The 20,909-nt window shown below is 41.1% G+C and overlaps 1 protein-coding gene across 1 annotated transcript in view; it reads right to left on the bottom strand.

The window, feature by feature from the left end:
• Nucleotides 1–11,912: 11,912 nt before the first annotated feature.
• Nucleotides 11,913–20,909, bottom strand: part of ASB4 (ankyrin repeat and SOCS box containing 4) — an 80,692-nt gene continuing 71,695 nt past the window's right edge. Inside the window, exons 4-5 of the mRNA XM_061413491.1 lie at nucleotides 15,603–15,716; nucleotides 11,913–14,423 (exon numbers count right to left, since the gene is read on the bottom strand). Coding sequence (XP_061269475.1) covers nucleotides 14,235–14,423; nucleotides 15,603–15,716 — 303 coding nt within the window. The 3' untranslated portion in view covers nucleotides 11,913–14,234. The remainder of the gene's footprint in view (nucleotides 14,424–15,602; nucleotides 15,717–20,909) is intronic.

Raw genomic sequence — 20,909 nt, 5'->3', positions numbered from 1 at the left:
AATAATCATTTCAGAATAATCACTGATAATAGAGGATATAATATTCTTCTATTCATTCATTCAATAGTTGTGTAACTCCTACTAAATGCTACCATTTGAGACCCAAAAGGAACAAATCGCATAATATTTGAACAGGCAGTCCACGAAAGAAGATAAACAAACACCCAGTAGGCACAAGAGAAGCTGTTTAACATGATTAGCTCTCAGAGAAATGCAAATTAAAAACTACAAATACATATCCATGCACATCCATTGAAACAGCTAAAATTAAAAAGGCTGATACCACTAAATGTTGATAAGAATGTGCAGCAGCTAGAACTCTCATGTATTGCTGATGGGAGTGAAAAAATGTCCATAACTTTGAAAAACCACTTGGCACTTTCTTATGAAGTTAAACATATGCCCACAGACTGACCTTTCGATTCCACTCCTAGATATTTACACAAGGGAAATGGAAACATGTCCACAAAAAGACTTCAGCAAGAATGTTTATAGCAAGTTTGTCCATTGTGTTGGTCAAGGTTCCCCAGAGACACAGAACCACTAGGCTGTGTATATGTATTCAGAGAAAGATTTATTTGTTTGAAAGAACTGGCTTATGTGATTGTAGGAACTCTCATCTGAAGTCTTCAGGGCACCCTGGAGACCTATATAAGAGTTAATGCTTTAATTCTGAATCTGAAGGTAGTCTGGAAGCAGAAATCCTTCCCCTGAGGACCTCAGTCTTTTTCTTACAAGGTCTTTAACTGACTGTATGAGGCCCACCAATATTATGGAGGATAATCTGCCTTCATAATATGGAGTATAATGAGTATGAGTACACTCTGAGCCTGTTGATCACTTCTAAAAAAATACCTTCACAGTTGCATCCTAGATTGCTGTTTGACCAAACATCTGGGTATCATAGTCTAACCAAGTTGACACATAAAATTAACCATCATCCATTATTACCTCAGACTGGAAATAACCCAAATCTCTATCAACAGGAGAATGGATAAACATATTGTGGTGTGTGTGTGTGTGTGTTTTAAGTCGCTTCAGTCATGTCCGACTCTGTGTGACCCCATAGACTTTAGCTTGCCAGGCTCTTCTATCCATGGGATTCTCCAGGCAAGAACACTAGAGTGGGTTGCCATGCCGTGCTCCAGGGGATCTTCCTGACCCAGGGATTGAGCCCAAGTCTCTTCTGTCTCCTGCATTGGCAGGTGGGCTCTTTACCTCTAGCGCCACCTGGGAAACCCAAACATATTGTGGTATTTTCATACTGTGGAATTACTACTAAGCAAGAAAGGGGTACAAACTACCGATGTGTGGGAAAATCTGGATGAATCTCCAAAATACTCTGTTGAGAGAAAGAAGTTAGACATCAAGGAATACATACTATATGATTCTATTTCTATGAAATTCAAGAACAGGTAAATCTAATATCTGGTAATAGAAATAACATGATGTTGCCTATGGGATGTGAGGATTTATTAGAAAGAGGCAGAAAGGAAAATTCTGGGGTAATATGTGTTCTTTATCTTTATTAGAGTATTTATTACACAGCTATATATGTTTATAAAAATTCATCCAATTATATAAAGCTTGTGTATATTGATGTATGTAAATTTTACCTTAATCTTTTGAAAAACAGAAGTTCTTTCCTTTAAGAAGCTTATAGCTTAGTTGGGGAAAGAGTAGGCAGACTGATGATATGAGGCCCTTAACATCACTCATATGTATAATTAACCTAGTTAGCTTATTAAGATTTTTTAAAGAATTGGTGGGGAGTGGGCACTAGTATTTCTTAAAATGACCCCATGAGGTCTGGGACTTTGACTATTATTATTTACCTCTGAATCCCCAGCACCTGCTACAGGGACCAGCTCAACAAACACTTGAAAAAAATTCTATATTTACACACACACATACACAGAGAAAAGAAACAAAAAATGAAAACAAAAAATCTGTGCCAGTAATTATCACCTTCTTTCTATCTCTTCCAGTTTTTTATCTACATAATATATGACCGTGAGTCGGTGAGAATCTTGAAAATAGAACCCAGAGATGACAGAAGCTTAATCTTGCCTATCAACCGTGGGCGCTGGCGGTGGCCATCTACACACTGTTGAGGAGGATTCAGTGGCTGCGTCTGTGTTCAACAGGAGTGTCTCAACTGGTTAGACCTGCCTGCCGCAGATGGGAAAAGGACATGCCACCCTTCTGCTATCTCAAGAGAGCTCAAATTTAAGCACCAGATAGAGTGAAAAAGTTGGCTTAAAACTCAACATTCAGAAAACTAAGATCATGGCATCTGGTCCCATCACTTCGTGGCAAATAGATGGGGAAACAATGGAAACAGTGACAGACTTTACTTTGGGGGGGGGGGCTCCAAAATCACTGCAGATGGTGACTGCAGTCGTGAAATTAAAAGATTCTTACTCCTTGGAAGAATAGTTATGACCAACCTACACAGCATATTAAAAAGCAGGGATATTACTTTGCCAACAAAGGTCTGTCTAGTCAAGGCTGTGGTTTTTGCAGTGGTCATGTATGGATGTGAGAGTTGGACTATAAAGAAAGCTGAGAACTGAAGAATTGATGCTTTTGAACTGTGGTGTTGGAGAAGACTCTTGAGAGCCCCTTGGACTGCAAGGAGATCCAACCAGTCCATCCTAAAGGAAATCAGTCCTGAATATTCATTGGAAGGACTGATGCTGAACCTGAAACTCCAATACTTTGGCCACCTGAAGCAAAGAACTGACTCATTGGAAAAGACCCTGAGGCTGGGAAAGATTGAAGGTGGGAGGAGAAGGGGATGACAGAGGATGAGATGGTTGGATGGCGTCACCAACTCAATGGACATGAGTTTGAGTAAACTCCTGGAGCTGGTGATGGACAGGCAAGCCTGGCGCACTGCAGTCCTTGGGGTCACAAAGAGTCGGACATGACTGAGCAACTGAACTGAACTGCATATCTAAATAAGAAAGGTAAACTATACATATAGAGGCAGAACTTGTTCAATGAGTTAGTCAGCCCTGTCCCAAGGCAGAAAAAAAAAATGTAAGGACTATTGAAGACCATCTCAAATATCAACACATTGCGAGAGGACCCATAGATTTATTTAGATGTATCCTGTGTTTAGAAATGCGCAGATTTCCTCCTGTGCGCTGCAATGCATACTGATGGCATATTCTTGAATAGATGTATCCATGCATTCTACTTACCTGTTTGCTAGACCTGTGTGTGTCTAAACGTTTCTAACATGTGTGGGGCCTACAAGTCACTTTGTTGTTGTTGTTTACTTGCTAAATTGTGCCTGACTCTTTGGACCCCATGGACTGTAGCCTGCCAGGCTCCTCTACCCATGGGATTTCCCAGGCAAGAATACTGGAGTGGGTTGCCATATCCTTCTCCACGGGATCTTCCTGACCCAGGGATCGAACATGGGCATCCTGCATTGACACATGGATTCTTTACCACTAAGCCACCAGAGAGGTCCCACAAGTCATTTATAAACTTACAGAGTTCAGCTGGAAAAGACAAGCAGGATAGGATTATGATAATAATCACTTTATAAATGTTAAGTATGTGCCTGGCATTGTACTAAACATGCTCATTTCTATTTACTTTCCCATCAACTCTACAATGAGGTGATTACTGCCCCTAGTTGCAAAGAGAGAAACTGTCCCAGAGGGAGTGAGTGGCAGAGAGGAATTCTGATCCAGTGTGGCTGACTTGCTTTGTTCATCCATGTGGCCAGCTAGCTTCTAGATGATCTCGGGAAGCAACTCTTCTGCTCTTTCCAAAAGGAAATACAAGATTTCACTGAAGAGTTGTCTGATGGTGCAGCAATATGTGGGTTTCCTGGGTGGTGCAAGTGGTAAAGAACTTGCCTGCCAATGCAGGAGATGTAAGAGATGCGGGTTTGATCTCCTGCCAATGCAGGAGACATAAGAGATTGGCAGAATTTGCCTGCCAATGCAGGAGACATAAGAGGTGGGGAAGATCCCCTGCAGGAGGGCATGGCAACCCACTCCAGTATTCTTGCCTGGAGAATCCCATGGACAGACGAGTCTGGCAGGCTATGGTCCACAGGGTTGCAAAGAGTCAGACACGACTGAAGCAACTTAGCAAGCACACACACAGCAGCATGTGGGATGCTAAGAACCGAAACTGGTGACCAGGCCCCTTCTCTGGCACTGCCAAGGCAGACAGACCTGAATCATGCAGGTCTCATCTTGGAAACTTTTCTCATAACCTCTTTGGTAGTTTTTGCTTCAAGCTTGACCCTTATCTCTAACCTGTAATCTATTGCTAAGAAGAAAACAAATTCCTCCATAATTGTGGCTTTCAGACTGAGAACAAGGAATCAAAGAATTAGGGAGAAAGAAGCATAAAATGTCCCAGTTTCTGCATGACTTATGTGTCACCTTCATGCATCCCGAAGCAAAGTTGCAGGAGATACTGCTCTCATCAATGACTGACAGTCACAAGACTTCACCAGCATTGCCCCGGCATAGCCCACACTGAGATCCTGGCCAAGCAGAGGCAGCAAGGACACTAAAAAATGAGGATAAGAGACAAGAAGGGAAGGGAAAAGGAGAGAGAGAGGGCGAGAGGGAAGTAGGACAGAAAATAGAAATCAGACGAATGGAATTACTAATGACATTGTCCATTTCCATGCCACACGGAGAGAAACTCACTGTAATTTTTTTTCCTCCGGATTATGTAAAACAGGATAGAAAACTGTGGTTTTAAGATCTCTTCCTTATTCGCAGATCAAAGGGCAGAGCAGGTTTCTTTGAAACTGTAACCAGGAGATTAATGAAACTTGCTGTGGATCTTTTTGTCTTCTTTGAGCTTTCCAGTTTGGTTTTTTTTCAGAGATGCATTTTTTATTTTTATTTTAACTTTTTAAATTGAATGGCATTGAAACATGTATAATATCATATAAGAAACGAATTGCCAGTCCAGGTTCGATGCAGGATACAGGAAGCTTGGGGCTGGTGCATTGGGATGACCTAGAGGGATGGTACGGGGAGGGAGGTGGGAGGGGGGTTCAGGATTGGGAACACATGTACACCCGGGGTGGATTCATGTTGATGTATGGCAAAAACAATACAATATTGTAAAGTAATTAGCCTCTAATTAAAATAAATAAATTTTTAAAAAAATAAAACTGGAAAAAAAATTGAAGTATAGTGGATTTACAATGTTGTTAGTTTCTGGTGTACAACAAAGTGATTCCGTTTTCAGACTTCTTTTTTCTGTTACAGTTTATTACAAGATATTGAATATAGTTTCCTGTGCTATCCAGTAGGACTTTGTTGTTTCTATGTTCTGCATGTGTGTCTGCTAATTCCAAACTCCTACTTTATCCCTCCCCCTCCTTCCACTTTGGTAATGAGCTTGTTTTCTACGTCTGTAAGTCTATTTCTATTTTGTAAATGTGTTCATTTGTAACATTTTTTTAAGATTCCACATATAAGTGACATCATATAATATTTGTCTTTTTCTGTCTGACTGACTTCACTTAGTAATGGTAATTTCTAGGTCCATCCATTATTGCTGAAAATGGCCTTGTTTCCTTCTCTTCGTGGCTGAGTAATATTCCATTGTGTACGTATACCACATCTTCTTTATCCATTCATCGGTTGATGAACACATAGGCTGCTTCCACGTCCTGGCTATTGTATACAGTGCTGCTGTGAACACTGGGGTGGCACGTATCCTTTTGAAATAAAGAGTTTTCTCTGGATATATGTTCAGGAGTGGGATTGCTAGATCATATGATAACTCTATCTTTCCTTTTTTAAGGAACATCCATACTGTTCTCCATAGTGGCTGCAACAGTTTACATTCCAACCAACAGTATAGGAAGGTTCCCTTCTCTACACACCCTCTCCAGCATTTATTATCTGTAGACTTTTTGATGATGGGCATTCCGGCTGGTGTGAGGTGATACCTCATCATACTTTTTATTTGCATATAATAATTAGTGATGTTGAGCATCTTTTTATGTGCCTGATGGTCATCTGTATATCTTCCTTGGAGAAGTGTCTATTTAGGTCTTTTGCCCACTTTTTGATTAGGCTTTTTGAAAAAAAAAAAAAAAAATATATATATATAGAGAGAGAGAGACAGCTGTTTACACTATCTGTATATTTTGGAAACTAAGCCCTTGTAGGTTGCATCATTTGTAAGTATTTTCTCCCAGTTCACAGGTTGTCTTTTTATTTATGGTTTCCTTTCCTGTGCAAAAGCTAATAAGTTTGATTAGGTCCCATTTGTTTATTTTTGCTTGTATTTCTTTCGCTTTGTGAGACTGATCTAGGAAAACATTGCTACAATTTATGTCAGATAATGTTTTGCCTAATGTTCTCTTCTAGGATTTTTATAATGTCATACCTCATCTGTAAGTCTTCAAGTCATCTTGAGTTTATTTTTAGAATTGAGACCTGATGGTAGTTCCAAAGCTCGGATTCACAGTAGGGAGAACACTCTCCTACACTACCTCTTTCAGGTCAAACTGCCAAGAGCAGAGAACCATTAATGAAGTCGGATTGGAACAGTTTGCTTCAGAGACTTGGTACCACAAGAAAAAAATCATTGCAGTTAAAATGCAATAAAAAAAAAAAAAGGCCATGGTCCATGCCACGCATGTCTTAGAAGCTCTACGTGTTCTCAGGTATATTCTAGATAATGCCTCCCACTTAGTAGACTCATGCACCATCTGAACATTGATTAGGGTTCAACTGAACACCAGACACTTAAGATGCTTTACATTTAGTTCCCAAATCAGATAGTTAATCACTAGTTAATCAAATAAAGAAATTGACCCATGGGTTAAGAAACTAGCCCAAGTTCACACAGATATTAAGTAGCACAGTCAAGATTAAAACTCAACTACTGGATTCCAAAATTCAGATTTTTCCTCCCATGTCACCCTGTTTTGCTAATGCATGGGAACAAAGCTCGGCAGTTTCTTTGTATGTATCTTTATCGTAGAATCAGTCAAAGTTACTTAGAAACAAGTCAGTGCTACCTGAGCTCTCCCTGATGGATCACCTTACGAAGAGGCCTTTCGTTGTTCCTTTGACTTCAGCAGTACTGGGAGTTCTGGGGTTCCTGAAGGGCTGTAATTATGCCAGTGCTTCTGTAAACAATTTACCAGTTGAACACTGCTGTGGCAAGAATTGTAAACAGTGCTCAAACTCCCAATTTTGTGTCTGTTCCCTTTATCCTCTTTTGCACTGGAAAAAAGGTTTCCCTTTTTTAAAAACGTTTCCCAATTTAAAAAATTCTTTAGCTTTTTGATATTTAAAAAAATGCAAGGCTATCATTCCTTTCTGCTCCAGTAAAGTATTCCATTTGATTGGAGTGTCTTACATGGGAAGAAAAGAGTTTATTAATCTCATGCTTGATTTTTTTTTTTCACAGCTAAATCTTCAGAATTGTAAATTTTTTTGTCATGGAAGAAGAGTTGAAGGTAATGGTAAAGGCAGTTATATTTATTAAGCATCATGAAGATGCTCTGAAAATCATAAAATATATGTTATGTAGTTGTATCATAATTATTATTACTGTTAAAGCTATAGGGGTGGAAAAGAATAATTATGATAATAATAATATTCCATTGATTTCCCACGGTGCTTCCACATGGTTAAAGATATCTCCTGACTTGATCCCACCCACCCCTGCCAACCTCACTCTCCACTCTCTACAACAAATGTTCATCTTTTACTTGCACCAAGCTTGTCTAATTGATAGTAAATGCTCACTGCATGTTACAGTTCTACGCCTTCACCGAGGCTACTCACCTTAAGCTCCACCCCTTCCACTGCCCTGTTCTTACTCAAATTATTACCCAACCCTCCCTTTCTTCAGGTCACAGCTCAAGACCACTGGCCTGACCACTGGTCCCCAGTGACCCCTCTCTTCCCTCAACACTGACAGCAGTTCTCGGCTGGACCACCCCCTGAGACCTCACTGACTTATCACGGTCTTATGCATGGTTTATGCATTTGCCAAAATCCCAACAAGAAATGAACTGCACACTCAAGGGTGACTGAAGAGAATTTCATCAAGGAGAATAGTAGCTTAGGAGAAGGGCTCATTACAGGAAGTGTGGCCTTGAGGAAGGAACTCATCCACCATCAAGAGAAGGCCCAGGAGGGAAGGAGCCAGGACGTGTCCCCATCTCCATCTCCTCCTGCTCTTCAGCCTCCTGATGGTTTTCCCATTGAGTGAAACCACCAAGAAGACAGGGGGAAGGAGACTGGCTGATGCAGCCCATTAAAGTCATCCTGCCGGACCCTGAACAGGGGAAAGAGAGAATTTGTGTTCTGAAAGGCAGCTGAGTTTATTTGTCTTGCTTCCTAAATTAAATTGACTATAATCTCCATTAATTTCCACCTCTTCTCAATCAGAGACTTTCAGGTTCCCTGAAATCTGATATGGGGTAGTGAGTAAACATCTTCCCTTGTGACTCTGGGCAATGACTGGGCACTGGGAGCTTGAGAAGACCTCTGGTACCTACCTTCTACTTCAAAGCCACCCAAAACACCACATGAGGACAGTTCTGCTTTGTCAAATCTTCCACGCTTGATTAAGCACTAAGAGCGAATCCACTGGTGTCTTTAATTTAAGAAGTACAAGGTAGCATCATTATTTTATTTCCTTGGCTGGATTAGCATATATTTGCATAGTTGTTATACAATATCATTGAGGCATACCTCTATGTGAGAAAACCTATTACTAAATCAGATATTTCAGCACACCTAATCAACTCAGTGTCACTAAAATTAAAAAAGAAAGAAAGAAAAAGAAAAAAAAAAGAGAAAAGAATCAACTGCTTCTTGGAGGTTGTTTCTTCATATTTCACACACTGCTTCTCACTGGTGACAAGTGTAACCAAACATAAAGTCAAATCACTCAGTTGTGTCCGACTCTCTGTGACCCCATGGACTCTATATAGAGCCCACCAGGCTCCTCCGTCCATGGGATTCTCCAGGTAGGAATACTGGAGTGGGGTTGCCATGTCCTTCTCCAGGGGATCTTCCGACCCAGGAATCGAACCCGGGTTTCCCGCATTGCAGGCAGACGCTTTACCCTCTGAGCCACCAGGGAAGCCCAAATATAGGAGGAAGGCAATTTGCCACTGAAATACAGGTTTTGAAAATCATTTCTAATCAACCATTTTATGGCAGGTTGACAGAAAAACAGCTCCGTTAGATAGCATCTAACTTTAAAAAACCCACTGTATACCTTTTATTCTTACTACTCAGTAAAAACACAAACAAATAGACCAAAAAGACACACAAAACCTTGAGCTACTGAAAGTGAACCTTGCAGGAATCTGGTATTAACACTCCCTTCTTCTGTCCATATTTTGCACAGAACCATACGTGTATTAGTACTGAATAAACCCTTGAAAGTGAAAGAATAATTAAATTAAATCCTCCAACCCTTCCTGTGCATTCACTCTGATGTGCAGTAACCCTCACTGCTGGGAATCTGAATTGCCAATCTATACTCCTCCTGTTACCAAGATAACTTCCTCGTCTTCCCTCAGTGAAGATGGAAACAGCTGATTGACACTGTTTATCCACATGATAAAGTGATTCCACAGCCTTCAGGAAATGGCAAAAGGAGTCATTGCATCCTTGATAAACCCACTTTAAAAAAGGGCAAAATTTCACAAATTAATCATTTTGCCTGTTTGCTAATCCTCCACATCAGTGTCATTTCCATCTCTGACCCCCAACTCAAAAAACCCCAAGAAAGTCAGAGACCTGGTCTGTCTGCTCGTCCGTTGATTCCCAGCTGCCAGCAAAGTGCCTGGTATATAGAAGAAGCTCAACAAGCAATTCCAAAAGTGAACAGAAAGCTAGCACATGTCACCTTCAGCTGCAGCTTCACTCAATCAAAGTGTTACTCAGTGGTAGGTAGCTCTCCCTAAATGATAATGAATATGACAGTAACAAGGACAACAGTAATATTAAAGTCCTTACTGAATGCCATACCCTGCTCTGTGTTCTTTAATGGACTAAAGATTTAACCCTCTGATGCATTAGACATGCCATTCCCATATGTGGCACCTTGGCATAGTGACCGTTTTAGACTGAAGGAGTTCAAGGAAACGGCAAAAACAGGCAGATCATGCTGACCATTCCTGCCCCTTATTCCCTGAAAGAGGTCATAAAACCCTCCTTCAGGAGGTGTTCTCCCTAAATCTGGAGGAAAGGAGCACCCTTATCTTCTAAGACAAAGGGACATCAAGAAGACTCGTAACGATGCAATACTGCTCAGCCATAAAAGGGGAATGAAACTGGGTCGTTTGCAGAGACACGGATGGACCTAGAGACTGTCATACAGAGGGAAGTAAGTCAGAAAGACAAAACCAGATATCGTACATTAATGTATATAGATAAATGGAACAGATGATCTTATTTGTAAAGCAAAAAGAGAGACACAGATGTAGAGAACAAATACATGGGTACCAAGGGGGACACGACTGAGCGACTTCACTTTCACTTTTCACTTTCATGCATTGGAGAAGGAAATGGCAACCCGCTCCAGTGTTCTTGCCTGGAGAATCCCAGGGATGGCGGTGCCTGGTGGGCTGCCATCTATGGGGTCATAGAGTCGGACATGACTGAAGTGACTTAGCAGCAGCAGCAGCAGCAGCAGCAAGGGGGAAAAGCGGTGGTGGGAGAAATTGGGAGATTACAATTGACACATATATACTATCAATGCTTGTATAAAGTAGGTAACTAAGGAGAACCTGTTGTATAGCTCAGAGAGCTCTACTTAATGCACTGTAGTGACCTGAATGGGGAGCAAGTCCAAAAAGAAGGGGACACGTGTATACGTATGGCTGATTCACTTTGCTGTACAGTAGAAACTAACACAACATAATAAAGCAAAAATTAATTTAAAAAGAAGAATCCTAATGAATAGTTAGGATTCCCAGGCGTTCCCTAGTTTACCACACTGACCTCATAGTCCTTAATCTATCATATTTCTACACAACTACCCACTTACCATCAAACCTAGCATGAAAACACTCAAGGTTGTTTCTTCAGGGTCTTCATTTCCTTATAAAGGCTTCCATGTCATGTGCAACATATTAAATGTATGCTCTTTCCTCCTGTTAATCTGTCTTTGTCAATTTAATTTTCAAGACCCAGTCAGGGACCCTAAGAGGGTCAAGTAAAACGTTTTCCTTCCCTGCACTTCAAAGTGATCATATAAAAGTTTTATGAGGTAGGTGCCACTACCATCTGCATCTTTACAAATGAGGAAACTGAGGCACGGAGCAAGCATGTCATTTCCCCCAGATAGCAGGTCAAATTAGGCTGAGAGTCAGGATAAAAACTTAGGCATCAGAGCCAAAACTTCTAACACTTCACTGTAGTGCATCTGTTCACACCCCAAAGAAAATGACAATGAATTCCTTCCATCTACTAGATCTGGTGTCTGCGTTTCAAAAAAAAATAGATCATTGGATTTTTCTAAAAAGTTTTGAAAGTGTGTAGTTGAAAACAATCAATCAGCTGAGTAACAAAAATATAAGGCTCAGCTGTTTTTTTTCCAGTATTGATAAGCCACTGCAAACGGTCCGTTACTTTTTTCATCCTTAGAGTCGGCTTTGACTGCCGTGTTTTTTATTGGAGACCACTGGGTTCGGGATGGAAGGACAGTGACAGTGTAACGCTGGGTGAGTTAAAAACAGAGCCTGTGTGTCTAGCTAAGAAGGGAGAAAACAGAAAGGGTGGTCTTTCCCTCATCTCAAAGACTCTCTTTCACGTGAAAGATTCTTTTTCAATTATATCACGAGGATATCATTTCCTCTGTTGCTCCTGCTCATGGTTGCTTGAAGGATGAGAATGAAAAGAAATCAGAAACCCAAGAGGACAGAGGACTACGCTTCAGCACGATTTCTTTATTATCGTTAAAACACTTTTTTTGTTCTCAAAGCAATCACCTGTTTTTTACTTGTGTTTACCCTTTACTTTCTTTTAAAATATTATTTATTTACAGGCATATCTTCTCATTCTTTTTTCTCAATGTGGAAGAAAGCAATGAATCATGTAGAGTTCTTTAGTCTAACTGCTGAGGAGTCCGTTAGGAAAAAGTCTTATCAACAGATAACTCACAAAGATGAAAGGAAAGGGAAGAGCTTTATTTAAGTCCTCTAAATGAAGGTTCAAAGGTGAGGAGAAACAATTTTAAATCTACAAAATAAACCATCCAAAACAAGTTGTTCTGTATCATACACCAGATTAACAGACCGTCTAAGCACAGCAGGCAGCCGGAGAAACGTTATTTCCCCAGGCAAGGAACATCCTCTCTCCTTTCGTCCTCAGCCTCAGCATTACCGTTTAAGTCAGCATCACAAATATTTCTCCAGAATACTCCTGAAACTGGGTGGGGGGTGGGCAACAGCTCCACCTGGCATTCTAGAATGTGTTCTACACCACTTGCTGCATGCAAACTGTTTGTTCTTTTTAAGGATCATGTTTTATATGACTAGTTCACACATATACAGTATTCTAGTCCATAATACAGATCTCAGTTTTGTACAAAATATTCCTCCCAAAATATCTGAGTAGAACTGATACTTTAGAAAGATTATTGCATCTACATTATTTTTCCTACACAGCCCCAGGAGGATGCAAATCCCAAGATGTGAAGCCCAGTCTAGATGGCAGGCTAGTGGAATATTTGACTTCATCTCTACTCAAAACTCAAGCCTGTAAACTTCAACCAGATGGAGACACATACACATGTACATACGCCCCAGCCCTGGAAAAAAAAACTCTGCTCACAGCTGGCAAATAGGTTTATTTGTGCTTAATTACTTCTGATCTAAGCTCTAAAACGTAATGCTGAAAGTCTCTGAGCATATCTAAAAGTGACTAGCAAGAACAAATACGTGAAGTGAAAAGTAGCCTCATAAACCATGAAGTCCAAAGGCTAGCCATCTACATTTCTCTTTCTGCAAACCGTTAACAAACCTGATTAACACACTAGCATTTCCAAGTTTCTCAAACTTCTACTATTTTCAAAGTATTTCTACATGCTTTCTGCACGCAGCCATCACCAGCAAAATTCTCATCTTCTAGCTAAAATGCTCTGAAATGTCAGTCTCTTACATGAAAAGACTAAAGTAACCAGACTAAGTCCTTTCATACATTTCCTCGCACACATGTTCTAAAACTTCTTTGTCACATACACGGGAGCCATTGAGTGTGCAATATTTTCCCCAAGGAACCTGGGACAGTACAAGGCAGCAAATGATACGAAAATAGAAATATCTAGATGTGCCAGGAAACTGAGAGTGAGTCCTTTTCCATGCACACTCACAGCAGCCAGAGATCCCCTCTGCTTCACACTATCCCTTCACTCTTCATCGTCAGGCTTCAAAGAAAACCACACTTCATATCAGAAGCACGACTTACAAAGGGAGGCACTGAGAATGAACCTGCATCTGTGCTCGCCCCCGACACCTGCCACTGCAGCTCCCAGCTGAAATGTCTGGATCCTCTGCTAAATGACGACGTCCTGGAAGGCTGGAGTCCTTGCTTCGGATTCACCTTTGCATCTCTGGTCTTTGGCTCAGTGAGAGTGCGTTAACATGAATATTTTGACTTTCAAGTGGATACGTCTTTGTTTTTCACTTCTAATTTGCTTCTAAGAGCCCCTTGTTTTGACTCTGCTCACGCTTTCTTCACTGAAAGTAAGTTGAGGAGCTCAGTATGGGGAAAGGGGTTGGCAAAACTAGCAACAGTAATTTCTGCTAAGTGGGAGAGGGTGGAGGACACAAAGATTAAGAGGCCTATCACGAGCCTTGCTTGTTGGCAACTGAAGGGTGATGTAAACTTATTACTGATACGGGAGAGAAAATGAGATTGGTTGTAAGAAAACCTGGGTCCCCTCTCAAATGAGATAATACGAAAATTTTTACAACATTATAGCAGGTACCAAGTAAGTGCACTGTACACATTATTATTGTTACGTCAGTACCTTCTGAATCTGCTCTTATTTTTGAGAATAACTTCACTTTACCTCTGTTTATTTCCCCTCACCATGATACCCTAGGATTAATGACACAGTGTTTGCAAAGTGTTTTGACATCCCTGAGGTTTTATAATCAACCCAAGTACCATTTTATTTATGCAAACTGTGTCTACCCAGCGAGTCCACTTGAAGATCTAGGATTGGGAACTTCTGCCTCATAAGGCTTAATAAATGATTCCCTCCGGCTCTAAAAGCAAGTACTTTTTCAATGCCAATGGGAGGGAAAGCAAAGGAATTACTCTGTGACATCTGCTGTGTAACGTTCTTCGAATGGCGCATCTTGATAAATGCATGAGAGTCCTTGGAGAGTTACTGCACACGGTGAAGAGAGAGTGGTAAAAATCCCAGTGTCTCTGAAAAGGAAGGCAAGACATGTTAAAGTCAGAAAAGCCTCACTGTTTACATCAATAGAAATCAACAGTGATGTGTTTAGTCCCTACTTTATATCTAATGGCAGCTTTCCACAGTCTCTGACGGTGAGGCAAAATTAAACATGAATAATAAAGCTAAGACAGGTTAAGCAACTTTTCAAAGCTACAGGCAGCTAATAAGTAGCAGAATAACATTACATTTAAGCCATTGGCCTCTAAGCCCAGTGAGCTCTGCCCTCTGTGGCCAACACCTCTCCCATGCTGGGGACAGCTGTGGTGGCTAAAGCCAAGAAAAGAAGGCTAATGAAACAGCTGGTTCACAAAGGCAGCAAACTTCATGTGCGGCATGAGGACTCAGCTTTGCAAAGCTTCCTGCACGAGTCATCACAAAGTTGTTTTTTTTTTTAATCTTATGTTATACACATTTTTACCACAATTTTATCCATCTATCTATCTCTCTATATATTGATGGCTGCATTGGGTCTTCTTTGTGGCATGTGGGCTTTCTCTAGTCACAGTTCAATAGCTTTGGCTTGAGGGCTCTGGAGCTGGGGCTCAGTAGTTGCGGGGCACAGGCTTAGTGGTCCTGCAGCATGTAGGATCCCAGGGATCCATCCCAGACCAGAGATGGAACCCATATCTCTTGCATTGGTAGATGGACTTTTAACCACTGGACTACCAGGGGAGTCCCACCGTTTTTAATACTCTGTTACCTGCTTACTAAAGACTTTAGGATACTTAAAAGTGAATGAAAATAATCTATACAAAGCAATTTATTAAAGTCAGTGACATAATCTATACAAAACAGTTTAATCTTCTGGTAAAAATGCTATATGAGCAATCCCAAATGATGTTGTTGTTGTTAAATTCATCTAAATTGATGGGGAAGAAAGTAAAACTGTCAACTTTATATAATTGTTCAACTTGCCCCTTAATGGAGAAATTCCGAAGATGCTCCCAAGTGTTACATACCTATTTATTTATCTATGCTCACACCTGCATTTTAGAATCCTTTGTCTCATATTGGAGTGGCATTCTCAAATTCTTAAAGCATTCTCAAAACCCTTTTTTTTAAAAAAAAAATTAGAATTTCCTGTACTTCCATTGTGTTCTGGAAGTCCTGGGGAGTGAAAACCCAGAGGAAGTGAATGGATGCTTTACCTCCAAGTCATCATCAGGTATGGCTCTTTTCCACTTCACGTTCCACTTGATGTGTTCATAGGCGTTCACAACAACTTCAATTGCTTTGGGATATGAATGGCAGGCCTGTATCACCTACGGAGACACCATAGAGTTTTATTTGTTCAGTGCACATATATGACCCATCCATTCCACTCACAGAGACATCAAGGCTTCATGGACCTATAAGCCTCCTTTTAGCCCTGAAATGCTCTGACAAAGTCTCAAGTTTTTGAGTATTCACACACTGCCAGCTCCTGTGGTAGATGGGAGGATCAGAAACATAAGACTTATTTCCTTCATCATTTGGGACAAAGTGAAAAAGAGGTTGCTAACAAACAAGATGGAAGTCTGATGAAATGCATGTCCTGCCTGTAACTGAAGCAATTTTGAGAGAGGCTGATCTCAAAATATACTTCCAGAGGTCTGGGAAACTCTTCTAGTTCTATAGAAAGTTTTATCAGCAAAAAGCTGAATATTCATAAACCAAGAACTTAAGCCTACTGGTGACTATGAGGTAACGCAAACTATAGAGCAGCGTGAATGTTGATCAAAGGCATCTTCCCAGCACAATGCCTAAAGAGGACCTGTGTCATATTCCAGACTACACTCACTGCTATTTTCACCTTCATTAGCAATAAACGAAAGACTGAATGAAGATTAGCTCTTTCATTACCATGCTCTGTTCAACAGTTCATTGGGCAACCACCACCACCAACAAAAACAGAAAGCTGAGTCAAGGAGCCAGCATTTCCACCAGGAGACACGAAGATTGAGCTTTAGGTTTTAGCTGTGAAAAGAAGAGAAGAGAAAAGCAAAGGAGAAAAGGAAAGATATAAACATCTGAATGCAGAGTTCCAAAGAATAGCATGAAGAGATAAGAAAGCCTTCTTCAGCGATCAATGCAAAGAAATAGAGGAAAACAACAGAATGGGAAAGACTAGGGATCTCTTCAAGAAAATCAGAGATACCAAAGGAACATTTCATGCAAAGGTGAGCTCGATAAAGGACAGAAATGGTATGGACCTAACAGAAGCAGAAGATATTAAGGAGAGGTGGCAAGAATACACAGAAGAACTGTACAAAAAAGATCTTCACGACCCAGATAATCACGATGGTGTGATCACTGACCTAGATCCAGACATCCTGGAATGTGAAGTCAAGTGGGCCTTAGAAAGCATCACTACAAACAAAGCTAGTGGAGGTGATGGAATTCCAGTTGAGCTATTCCAAATCCTGAAAGATGATGCTGTGAAAGTGCTGCACTCAATATGCCAGCAAATTTGGAAAACTCAGCAGTGGCCACAGGACTGGAAAAAGTCAGTTTTCATTCCAATCCCAAAGAAAGGCAATGCCAAAGAATGCTCAAACTACCGCACAATTGCACTCATCTCACACGCTAGTAAAGTAATGCTCAAAATTCTCCAAGCCAGGCTTCAGCAATATGTGAACTGTGAACTTCCTGATGTTCAAGCTGGTTTTAGAAAAGGCAGAGGAACCAGAGATCAAATTGCCAACATCTGCTGGATCATAGAAAAAGCAAGAGAGTTCCAGAAAAACATCTATTTCTGCTTTATTGACTATGCCAAAGCCTTTGACTGTGTGGATCACAATAAACTGTGGAAAATTCTTCAAGAGATGGGAATAACAGACCGCCTGATCTGCCTCTTGAGAAATTTGTACGCAGGTCAGGAAGCAACAGTTAGAACTGGACATGGAACAACAGACTGGTTCCAAATAGGAAAAGGAGTTCGTCAAGGCTGTATATTGTCACCCTGTTTATTTAACTTATATGCAGAGTACATCATGAGAAACGCTGGACTGGAAGAAACACAAGCTGGAATCAAGATTGCCGGGAGAAATATCAATAACCTCAGATATGCAGATTACACCACTCTTATGGCAGAAAGTGAAGAGGAACTCAAAAGCCTCTTGATGAAAGTGAAAGTGGAGAGTGAAAAAGTTGGCTTAAAGCTCAACATTCAGAAAACGAAGATCATGGCATCCGGTCCCACCACTTCATGGGAAATAGATGGGGAAACAGTGGAAACAATGTCAGACTTTATTTTTTAGGGCTCCAAAATCACTACAGATGGTGACTGCAGCCATGAAATTAAAAGACGCTTACTCCTTGGAAGGAAAGTTATGACCAACCTAGATAGTATATTCAAAAGCAGAGACATTACTTTGCCAACAAAGGTCCGTCTAGTCAAGGCTATGGTTTTTCCTGTGGTCATGTATGGATGTGAGAGTTGGACTGTGAAGAAGGCTGAGTACCCAAGATTTGATGCTTTTGAACTGTGGTGTTGGAGAAGACTCTTGAGAGTCCCTTGGACTGCAAGGAGATCCAACCAGTCCATTCTGAAGGAGAGCAGTCCTGGGTGTTGTTTGGAAGGAATGATGCTAAAGCTGAAACTCCAGTACTTTGGCCACCTCATGCGAAGAGTTGACTCATTGGAAAAGACTCTGATGCTGGGAGGGATTGGGGGCAGGAGGAGAAGGGGATGACAGAGGATGAGATGGCTGGATGGCATCACCGACTCGATGGACGTGAGTCTGAGTGAACTCCGGGAGTTGGTGATGGACAGGGAGGCCTGGCGTGCTGCGATTCATGGAGTCACAAAGAGTCGGACATGACTGAGCGACTGAACTGATCTGATCTGATCTTAGACTAAACTGAATATTTAACCAACCTCTGATGTCACCATGAAGTCTGGACACATCTGACGAATCAATCATGCAGCCTTTATTAAGTGACAACGGAGGGATATAGGAGACATATCCCAGGAGTAAAATATACTGGTTTCTGGTGAGAGGCTTACTATAAGAATGAGAAGCAAAACACATAAATGAAACAAGGAAAGATCAGTGAAGATGTATGGTTGATTCATATATGTAAGTGTTAGGTTTGAAAAACAGGAATTATAGGAATTCCAAGAAGGAGAGATGTGTGATTTGGGCTAACCAGAAAAGACTTCTTGGAGGAAATGAGTGCAACTGTAGAAGCTAAATGGTAGAAAGGGGTGTGTATGTGTGTGTGTGCAGTCATGGCTGCCTGCATGCCCTTAGAGACCTGTCTACAGGAGCAAACATGACAGTTGTTTTGAAAGGGTATAAAAAAACATGACTTTATTATTTCCCCTTGTCCTGCTCACACTAACTCACTGCCTAGAACCCTTCTCCATTTCTGACATGACATCCTGGGCAGGACTCACACCTGTCTCTACTTAACTTTTTCTAGACAGGAGAAAAATGTCATTTCAGTAATAAAAATGTTGACTTTACTTTAATAACTGAAACTCTAAATTTTATTCAGAAGTTTCTCCTCTTCCATAGTCTAGGCGTATTTCAAGCTGCAGTTGGAAAGGAGGTACCTGTGGATGTGGGAAAACAGGAAATACATACTTGATCTTTGCTCTGGTTCCTAACACACAGAGCTCCTTAATGGAGCTCCTTTACATCATTCAGTTATGCTAATGAAGTAACTCTTAATGGGGCTCCTAGAGAGAATTTAAGAATTCTTAAATTTTTAAAGAGATGGGAATACCAGAATACCTGACCTGCCTCTTGAGAAATCTGTATGCAGATTAGGAAGCAACAGTTAGAACTGGACATGGAACAGTAGACTGGATCCAAATCGGGAAAGGAGTACATCAAGGCTCTATATTGTCACCCTGCTTATTTAACTTATATGCAGAGTACATCATAAGAAAGGCTGGGCTGGAAGAAGCACAAGCTGGAATCAAGATTGCTGGGAGAAATATCAATAACCTCAGATATGCAGATGACACCACCCTTATGACAGCAAGTGAAGAGGAACTAAAAAGCCTCTTGATGAAAGTGAAAGAGGAGAGTGAAAAAGCTGGCTTAAAGCTCAACATTTAGACAACTAAGATCATGGCAGCTGGTCCCATCACTTCATGGTAATGGGGAAACAATGGAAATGACAATAGGCTTTATTTTTCCGGGCTCCAAAATTACTGCAGATGGTGACTGCAGCCATGAAATTAAAAGATGCTTACCCCATGGAAGGAAAGTTATGACCAATCTGGACAGCATATTCAAAAGCAGAGACATTACTTTACCAACAAAGGCCCGTCTAGTCAAACCTTGATTTTTCCAGTAGTCATGTATGGATGTGAGAGTTGGACTATAAAGAAAGCTGAGCACTGAAGAATTGATGCTTTTGAACTGTGGTGTTGGAGAAGACTCTTGAGAGTCCCTTGGACTGCAAGAAGATCCAACCAGTCCATCCTAAAGGAGATCAGTCCTGAGTGTTCATTGGAAGGACTGATGCTGAAGCTGAAACTCCAATACTTTGGCCACCTCATGCAAAGAACTGACTCATTTGAAAAGGCCCTGATGCTGGTAAAGATTGAAGGCAGGAGGAGAAGGGGACAATAGGATGAGATGGTTGGATGGCATCACCGACTCAATGGACATGAGTTTGGGTAAACTCCAGGAGTTGGTGATGGACAGGGAGGCCTGGCGTGCTGCAGTTCATGGGGTCGCAAAGAGTAGGACATGACTGAGCTACTGAACTGAACTGAACTGAACTGAGAGAGCTTTGAGATGCAGACTGGTTACTGGAAAGACCAATCCTTGATTAGAGGCTTGAAACTTTTACACACCTTGCTTTCTACCACCAGGGAAAGACAGAGGGGCTGGAGATTGAGTTCAACCACCAGTGGCCAATGATTTCATCAGTCACACCTAATGAAACTCCCTAAAAGATGGTGTTTCAGGCAGCTTCTAGGTGGGTGAGCACATCAAAGTGCTTGGAGGGTGACGTGCTCCAAAAGGGCATGAAAGCTCTGTGCACCCTCCCCATGCCTTGCCCGATGTATCACCTCTAATTGTCTATTCCCGAGTTTTACCCTTTATGATAAACCAGTATGCCTACCATTAGAAAGTGGGCATGGCTCTGCACTTTTAACTTTTTGAAGGAAATTTTCTTCCTAATTTCCTGGTCCTTCTGAACCTCCAGCTATTGTTATTGGGCAAAAGTCACAAAACTGGTTTTCCCCACCTCCTTTACAAGTCCTTCTTAGGTGGTGTAGCATTGCATTTTTCAGTGTGAGGTGGTAAGTACCCAATGTCTTGGGACTTCAAACAAAACTACAGTGGAAGGATGATCATTTTAATACCCAGTTGTGTGTGTGTGTGCCAAGGTCACCTGACTGAAGGGCCCATTTCAGGAAGATAAAGTTAAGAGCAGGTAAGATGGGGCCAGCTGACAGTATAACTAGAAGGTCGGCTTGAAGAGCTTGGGACCGACCTAACAGGCAT

The sequence above is a fragment of the Bos javanicus genome, chromosome 4 (assembly GCF_032452875.1).
Source record: "Bos javanicus breed banteng chromosome 4, ARS-OSU_banteng_1.0, whole genome shotgun sequence".
Taxonomy (NCBI): domain Eukaryota; kingdom Metazoa; phylum Chordata; class Mammalia; order Artiodactyla; family Bovidae; genus Bos; species Bos javanicus.
The sequence above is the reverse complement of the archived record's forward strand: the minus strand, read 5'-3'. Positions and strand labels throughout refer to the sequence as shown.